This window comes from Bison bison, unplaced genomic scaffold, assembly GCF_000754665.1.
Source record: "Bison bison bison isolate TAMUID 2011002044 unplaced genomic scaffold, Bison_UMD1.0 scf7180017864468, whole genome shotgun sequence".
Lineage (NCBI taxonomy): Eukaryota > Metazoa > Chordata > Mammalia > Artiodactyla > Bovidae > Bison > Bison bison.
Genome location: NW_011495029.1, coordinates 662,724 through 671,258, shown reverse-complemented (window position 1 = coordinate 671,258; position 8,535 = coordinate 662,724). Strand labels below are relative to the sequence as shown.

At 50.4% G+C, this 8,535-nt stretch overlaps 1 protein-coding gene across 1 annotated transcript in view; it reads left to right on the top strand.

Annotated features, from left to right (window-relative positions):
• The window catches only part of PVALB (parvalbumin), a 22,691-nt gene extending 16,761 nt beyond the window's left edge, over positions 1 to 5,930 (top strand). The window contains exon 7 of the mRNA XM_010860620.1: positions 5,720 to 5,930. Within this exon, the coding sequence (XP_010858922.1) occupies positions 5,720 to 5,748 (29 nt within the window). The 3' untranslated portion in view covers positions 5,749 to 5,930. The remainder of the gene's footprint in view (positions 1 to 5,719) is intronic.
• Positions 5,931 to 8,535: the final 2,605 nt, after the last annotated feature.

The following is an 8,535-nucleotide window of genomic DNA, read 5'->3' as shown; positions in this document are numbered from 1 at the left end:
ATATTGTATTAATTTAGCCATATATCAAAATGAATCCGCCACAGATATATACATGTGTTCCCCATCCTGAACCCTCCTCCCTCCTCCCTCCCCATACCATCCCTCTGGGTCGTCCCAGTGCACCAGCCCCAAGCATCCAGTATCATGCATCGAACCTGGACTGGCGACTCGTTTCATATGTGATATTATACATGTTTCAATGCCATTATCCCAAATCATCCCACCCTCTCCCTCTCCCACAGAGTCCTGAAGCCATAGAAGGATACTTTTCTTTTTCCCCTTGGGGTATGTGGGATCTTTGTTCCCCAACCAGGGATCGAACCAGCACCCCCTGCATTGGAAACCTGTAGTCTTAACCACTGGACCATCAGGGAAGTTCTTGAGCTATAGAAACATATTGATAATAACAGCTACCAAATGCTGCGTGCTAGCTACAGATCAAGCCAGTGATAAGGGCTTTAGAGCTGCTTCCTCTGAACAGCCCAAGGAGCCACACTTTACAGATGAGGAAACTGAGGCACAGTGAGGTGAAGCACCTAGTCCCAGGTCACAGAAGCAAGAAATGGGAGTTGAGGGTTGACTCCCAGCTCCTGTGCTCCACACTCTGGAGGGGAGCTGGAAAGGTGTCTTCTAGACCCAAGGCTGCACAAATAAGAAAACCCAGACCTGGCAGGGTGAGGTGTCTGTCCAGGGACATGAGTAAAGGCAGAACCAAGACCAGACCCCCATCTGCTGCTGTCCATCCCCCATGCCAGTCTCCTACTGCCAAATCACTTGACCTGGACTTTACAGAGTCTTTGTAGGTTTACTTGTTTTTTTCTCAGGAGAGACCCAGACGTTTTAGAGGAGACATTTTGGTAGGAGGGCTATTAGTTAATTGGCTGGTTCCTAAGAGCTCTGCCCTGAGAGAGGCACAAAAGGAACAGAAGCGGTGACCCCTGCCCTCGATTTGTCTCCCAAGTGCCCTGCCGCCGGATCTGGGAGGACAAAATTAGAATCCTGTGTTTTCTGCAAAAAGCCAGGGCATGTACTATTGTGACACCCTGACTGCTTCATGGGGGATCCCAGAGGTCTGTTTTTAGAGGCTTTTGAAAACCTCACAGGTCGAAAACACCTCCATAGCTCCAGAATGTCAGACATTCTACTGCTGGAGGGTCCCATGGTCGGTGTCCCCTGGTCCCCTTCACACTGACTGCCCCAAATGCCATCTGGTGTGAAGGTAATAGTCAGGCTCTTTGCTGAGGAGCAGCCAAGAACGTGTCATTTCTAGGGTGAAGGTTAGGGGTGGCGTGGATGGAGGTCAGGAAATGGAAAGGACCAATTACCCCTCTTGACAATTACCCCATGAGCAGGTGATGGTGGACAGACTCATGTCTCCTTTATCCCAGAAGAGAATGACTCAGTGCCCAAGGACAGACTATGCGGGCTCCAGCCAGTTTTTCAGATCAAATGGCAGGTTGAAGCTAGAGAGATTTCATGTTTCCATCTGACGTGAGATACTAGCCTTCTCAGGAGCGGCCTCTCTACCTTCATGTAGGGGCTGTTCCTGAGACCACAGCCAAATCCCTGCTCCTGTCCCTTCTATGCTACATGACCTTGACACTTGACCTCTCCAGGCCTCCACTTTCCCCATCTATAAAATGGGAATCATCCCACTCGCCTCCTGGGGCTGTCGTGAGAATTATATGCAGAAAGTCAGTACTTGCTGAACACCTAAGGAGGACTCATGAGCCATGCCATCCATTCATCCATCTGTTCACCCATTTGGCATTTGTTTACAGGCATCTGCTGGGGGCCAGGTCTGTTCTGTTGCTTGAGAGTTGTGAGCAAGAGAGATAGTGCCCCCTGACCCCTGGGGGTTTACAGTGTGATAGGGGGAGACTGAAAGAAATAAGCAATTACACGAGTAAGATCATTTCAGAGAGTGATAAGTACCACGAAGTAAATAAAAAACGGCTAATATGACAGTCATGGGGTGGCGATATTTGAGCTGGTGCCTGTGTCACTCTAGACCCAGGTCAAAGTAGGTTGGAAACCTCCAGGGTAAAGAGGGAAGTTTGAATCATGTCCTCTGTGCCATCTTGGTCATGCAACTGGACTGCGGCCTCAGTTTCCCCCCTTATAAAATGCAGACAAAAGCCTCTCTCCCATGGAGGAAGTGAGAACTTAATGAGATGGTAAATGCAAAAATGCTTCCCACAGAGGCAATAAAAATAAGAATTTTTAAATTCTATAAAAATGGGCAATATTAATCAAAGTACTAATGGTAAAAGATATCTTGGGGCTTCCCTGGTGGTCCAGTGGTTAAGACACCTGCGCAGGGGGCACAGGTTCAATCCCTGGTCAGGGAACTAAAATCCCACAGGTCTCATTGTGCAGCCAAAAAAAAAAAAAAAACCATTTCAAAAGAACCACCTGCCTTAGTGGGGTGCTGTAGGTTCAGAGGAGCCCCTGGTGAGAAAGCGGAAGCTTTGATACCTGGACTGTGGGAGGAATTTTTAGTGTTTGATGATGGGTTCCATTCCTGACATTCACTGTGATCCCTTAGCCCGCCACCCTGAGGGTTTTCAGGACGAGCAGGAGAACTCTCCCCTCTCTCACCTGGATTTGATCCCCAGTCCCCCACCTCCAGGCCACCTGACTTTCCTGGCCTCAGGGACTAGCTGGGGACAGGAAAGGGTGGCGTCCATCTCCCAGGTCAAATCCCGAAAAGATGAGGAGCCCTCCACCCAGCGGGGTCACTGGCAGGGCACTTCCATGATGATTCCATGTGTTGTTTATTTAGGTGGTTTTGTTTCTTCACTTGGTGATTTTTTAAATCCTTCTAACTTTGTAGGTCCAACAATAGCCCAGCATCCCCACTGATAACATTTTACATAACCATGTGCATTGAAGAAATTACCCTGGGAGGTTTTCACAGTATGTATCATACCAAGCCTGGGGAGGACAGGATGAACCTCAGGGGAGCCCCAGATACTTCTTGTGGCCTTTGTGAAGCCACTTCACATTCAGTTTTTTGTTTGTCTCTGACTAGGAATTGTTACTGCCCTCTCCCTTCACTCCAGGGCCAGATTGGGGAGTGGACGCCCAGCAAACAGGGCCGGACTGAGCCTCGAAATCTAGTTCTCAGTCCCCACCTGTGCTGTCCCCACATCACACCTACGTTTCCAGAGGTGACGGGGCCTTATCTGAGGGTCCCGCAGTGTCTGGCAGGCTGGGGACATGGCATCTCAGAGACACATATTGGAGAGGGTGGCCGACTCCTTCTGTCTTCTCTCGTTTCTTGGAGAGAAAAACAACAGGGAAGACTCTCCTAAAGTAAATCTTCCAAATAAAGGTCTCAGAAGACCTGACTGCTGAGCAGAAACCCTACTGACCAGCACATGAGGACCCCACAGTTGAGAACACGTGGAGCGGGGAGGGTAGAGGAGCTGCCAGAAGGGGCTGAGGCCTCCTGTGCATCAGCACCTCTCTTCTGACGGCCCTGAGTCAGAAGCAGAGCTGTCTTTTACAGAGGATGCTAGTGGGGCTCAGGGAGGCTCAGCGCCTTGTCTAAGGTCACACAGCCCACAAGGGGAAGAGCCAGATTCAGGGGCCCAGGCCTCTCTAGCTGAGCTCATCTTACATGCAAGAGGCTAGCCCAGCACGACTACTGAGTCTTCCCCAAATACACACCGTTGCTTCCTGCCCTCTGAGACTGGACCTCTCCCTCTGCTTTCTCCTGTGGGAATCCTGCATCTGCCTATATGCCTATATCAAAAGCCACCTTTTCTTTGAGGGTTTTGTTGATGCCTTAAATAGAAGGCACCTCTTCTTGCTGGGAACACAGAGTCTCTGTGCCTCTCCCATCTTTTCACAAACACATGTGGTCCCCTCGGTGTCAGATGCAGAGCCAAGAGGTGGGACGGAGGAAACAAAGCCTGAGAGGGTCCAATGCAGGAAGCAGACAGCAAGTAAATAAGCAAGAATAGACTCAGAAGTATTCCGAGAGTGGGAGTGCTGTGAAGCTAATAAATAAATGGTGATAGCAAAAAGGGTCTCAGTAGGGGTGGGTCACTGCTTGTACCAGAGGGGTCAGAGAAGGCCCCTTGAGAGGTGGTATTTGAGCTGAGACCAGGTGAGTGAGAAGGAGCCGGCCGTGAGGCAGCCTGGAGAATGTACCAGGCAACGAGAATGGCAGGTGCAAAGATCCTGGAGTGTGAATGCCCTTGGCACGCTTGAGATTCAGAGAAAAGGCCAGCAGCACAGAGCACTTCCTGATAGCATCTTCTTCCAGAAACTCCCATGGTGCGGGGACCATCTTGGACTCCCCTGCATCTCCCCTCACCTGGTTGCCCCATCCTTTGTTCATTTTAATGGAGTTGGATTCACTAGAAAGATGTCTGATTGCCCCCTGGTGCCAACACTGGTCTCTCTCTGACATCCTTAATATTAAGGCAAAGCAGGGCCAATGTACACGGCTGGGGAAGGGGGTGACCACCGTGGACTGGCAGGCAAGCCCACATGGAGGGGTCTGGATCCCAGAGCTTGAATCCTCAGCCAATTACTACCTGAAGTCACTGAAAAGTCACTTCTGCTCTCTGGTCCTCAGTTTGCCTCTCTGTAAAATGGGGATAATAACTCCCGGTTCCCTAATGTTTGTGATGATTAAATGAGGAGCTGTGTGAGACAGGGGCTTCCCAGGTGGCGCTAGTGGTTAAGAACCCACCTGCCAGTGCAGGAGACATAAAAGATGCAGGTTTGATCCTGGGTCAGAAAGATCCCCTGGAAGAGGGCATGGCAACCCACTCCAACATTCTTGCCTGGAGTATCCCAGAGGAGTCTGGCAGGCTACAGTCCAGGGGTTGTAAAGAGTGGAACATGACGGGAGCAACTTAGCATGCATGCATGTGAGACAGAGCCCAGCTCATTGTGAGCACCAGGACACACTCACCCCCCTGAGCTGTGTACAGAAGTCACATGGTTGGTCTCCTCCAGGGCCTGGCTCGGTCCCCCAGAGGAGGAGGAGCACACAGCTGTTTCTGAACTTAGCTGTTCACCAGAATTACCTTTTGAAAAATAAAATAACTCATCCCTCTGCAGACCTTCTGAGTCAAAAATTCTGTAGCAAGGGCCTGGGACTTTGTGTGTTCTCAAGATTCTGCTGGTGACCCTCATGAGTTAAACCAAGGGGCTAAGAAATAGCTCAGAAGAGGAGCTAAAAACCAAGCGCTAAAAGAAAGAGATGTGAAGCCTGGCTGTGCTTCTTCCTAGCTGTGTGACCTCATAGACCTTGCTGGACTCTGAGCCTCTGTTTCCTCTCTGTAGAATGGGAATAATGATAAAATGCACATCGTGGGATTTTTGTCAGTTAAATACGATGTTGTATATAAAGCACTTAGAAAACTGACTGGTATGTGATAAACATTCAGAAAACTATCATGGCTGTTAGCATTGTAGTTAGTATTACTAATAATTTGTGGGTGACATGACATCATGACACAAAAAATATGGTGGGGGCATCATTTCCCATCTCACCTCATTCATTCACTCCTTCCTTCACTCATCCCCATGCTCACTCCCTCCATCACTCTAGCTCTCTCTTCTGCAGCATATTTGAGAATCAAGAAAAAACACCATGCAGTGGAGCTGGAGGGGGGTGTCTCCCCACAGTCAGGTCCCAGCCAGTGTCCCGGGCCACGGTCCCCCTCTGACTCACCTCTGTCGTTTTCTTTTGCAGAATTTTCCACTCTGGTGGCTGAAAGCTAAGAGGCTCTGACTGCCCAGATCTGGCTCTTCTCTGCCCTGAACACCCGATCTCAGCCCCTCTCGCTGCCTCCTGCCTTTCTGTTTGTTTATGTTATTTTTTACTCCCCCATTCCCTGTGGCCCTCTCATGACACCAATCTTCTGGAAAATGACAGAGAAACAATAAAAGCTGTACCAATCAGATTCTGCTGCTGAAGGAGCAAGGTCTGGTAGGGCGTGGATCCTCTTTTGACTTTCCAGGTGGGGGTGGGGCAGGATATAGACAGAAAAGATGAAATGGAAGGGAAATTTACTGAGACCCTCCTCTGCCTTTGGTACATGGCTTGCCCATTCATCGCTGAAACCATCCATCAGGTAAAAGATGAAATTCCCATTTTACAGATGTGGAAACTAAGTCCTGCAGAGGAAAGTGATGTGTTTAGACCACAGCTAGGACTTGTGGATGGATGGATGGATGGATGGACAGATGGATGCTCATTATGACATTTTTGGTTGCAAATGATAGAAACCCAACTCAAAATGATGCAAGCAAAAAAGGAAGAAAAAACAAAGACTTGGTTATGTTCCTGAATAGTTCAGGGGCACACTTTCAGGAACAGCTGAATCAAGGAACTCAAGTGATTTCATCAGGATTCATTCCTTCTTCCCCCATCTCTGAGGTCTGGTTTTCTTTGTGCTGAATTCATTATCAGGCAGGCTTTCCCTCCTGATGGCAAGATTCCTCCAGTAGCTCAAGGTGTACATTCATAATATCAGTTTTTAAAAAAGAGCTTCTCTTTTACAATCACTCCATCAGAAGGCCCCAAATTTAGTCCCATTAATCCCAGCAGCTCGTATTTACTGAGCACTGATTCTGTGCTGAGCCGTTTACATAATTCTATCTGTACAACAATTAAGTGGGGACCATTATTCTCTCCATTGTACAGGTGAGGAAACTGAGGCACAGGGAAGTTATTGGGTTGGCCAAAAAGTTCATTTGGGTTTCTTCTATGACATCTTATAGAAAAACCTGAGCAAAATTTTTGGCCAACCCAATACATGTTTGCCTAAGATCTCAGTGTGAGTAAGTGGTAGGGTCAGGACCCTAAACCGGCAGCCCCCTCCAGAGCCTGCATCCCTCCTTGGACCAATCATCACAACCCAAAGGATGGCAGCCCTGACTGGCCCATCCTGGATGGGCCTCCAGCTCATGGCTGGAGAAGAATCAGGAGAGAGGTACCAGTGGAAGTCAGAAGAAGGGAGGGAAGCTGGGTGAGCAGACATGGCGGTGGTCCTGCAGAGTGGCTCTGCTCTTCCCCACAACAGCCTTGGGGTGGGAACCACGGCCATGCTCTTGCCCATGTCAGGTCTCCAGACCTGGTACCAGTGGCATCTGCTGATCCTTCCCCGGGGCCCTGCATTGTTGCCCTGGGCAGGGCTGTCAGGGAGGGCTCTCACTGAAGATGGGGCACAGGCAGGCCACCCATCAGGGTCCAGGCTGAGAGTCAGGGACGGGTGATGGTTGAGCTGCCTTCCATAGTACCAGTGGACAGAGGCAGCACACCCAGGCCTAGAAGAGGCCAGAACCAGGAACTGCGCCAAAGCAGTGGCAAGCTCCAAAGGGCCACCTTACCAGGGGCTCAGCCTGGGGCTGAGAAGGCAGACGCTGAGGTCAAATGGCTGGAAGTGGGCCTGGGTGAGCCAGAGTGTGTGAGAGTGTATGAGTGGGCAGCACATGTGCACAAATGCTCATGACAATAGTCATGACCTGGGGGACCCAGGTTTCTATGTGAAGTCTGACGGGGCCCAATTTTGGAGCCTGAGGACAAGGCTGATGAAGAGGGGCCCCCCTATACATCACCCATGTGGAATGCAGGAGCGGGGGTTAGGGAGTGGAGCATCTCCACAGAAACCAGTGCAGGGCTCCATGAGAAAGACACTTGAGTCAGGAACAGTGACAGCTGCCGCTGCCCGCTGGCCTGGGTGGCCTTGAGCGCCTCTCACCCTGCACCCAGACGACCGCCCACACATCACAATGCCCCCCGGGGTGTCACGTGGTGCAGCCGCCAAGCCTGTCTTTTTGACCCTCTTAGGGGACACAGGATTTTGGCTCCAGGGGCCTGTCTTGGAAACGATTTGCTTGGAGCCTGAGCAGGACAAGGTCAGGACAAGGTAAGGGTACCCTGCGGGGGCAGGAGGGAATGGTGTGGTCAGAGGTGTCATGACAAGTGACACTGACCCCCATCACTCCTCTCCCTCCTGCTTCTGCATCCGTCTTGGTTTGGCCCATATCCATTGCCCTGGCAGCCACCGCCTCAGTCCAGGCTTGATCACGGGCATGGCAGGACACGACTCCGTGGAGCCACATGGCCTGATTCTCACACTTATGAAAAGCCTCTGGTCGGCACGTTAGGCATCTCTTCCAATGACGCCATTCTTCCAGTTGCTGTTGGTAACTCAGGTGTGGCATTTTTATAGCAGGGACCTTTACTGTACGAGCTGCTCTCAACAAGACTCTGAGAGATGCTGGTGGGAGCTGCTCTGGCCACTGGATCCCTGCACAGCCTCCTACCCACTCTCCTGACCTCCTCTCCCCCTCCCCAATCCATTCTCCACCCAGAGCCCCCAAGTGCCCTTACCAAGCCAGACCAGGTTACATAGTTCTGCTTAAAACTGTCCAGTGACTACTCCATCTATTTTATTTAGATTTTTGTAATATATTTATAATAAAATATTTCACAAGTCATTTTATAAAATAAGAAGCCCAGCCCAGCCATCTGTGCCCCCAGGGATGGCCCAGCCTCCCACT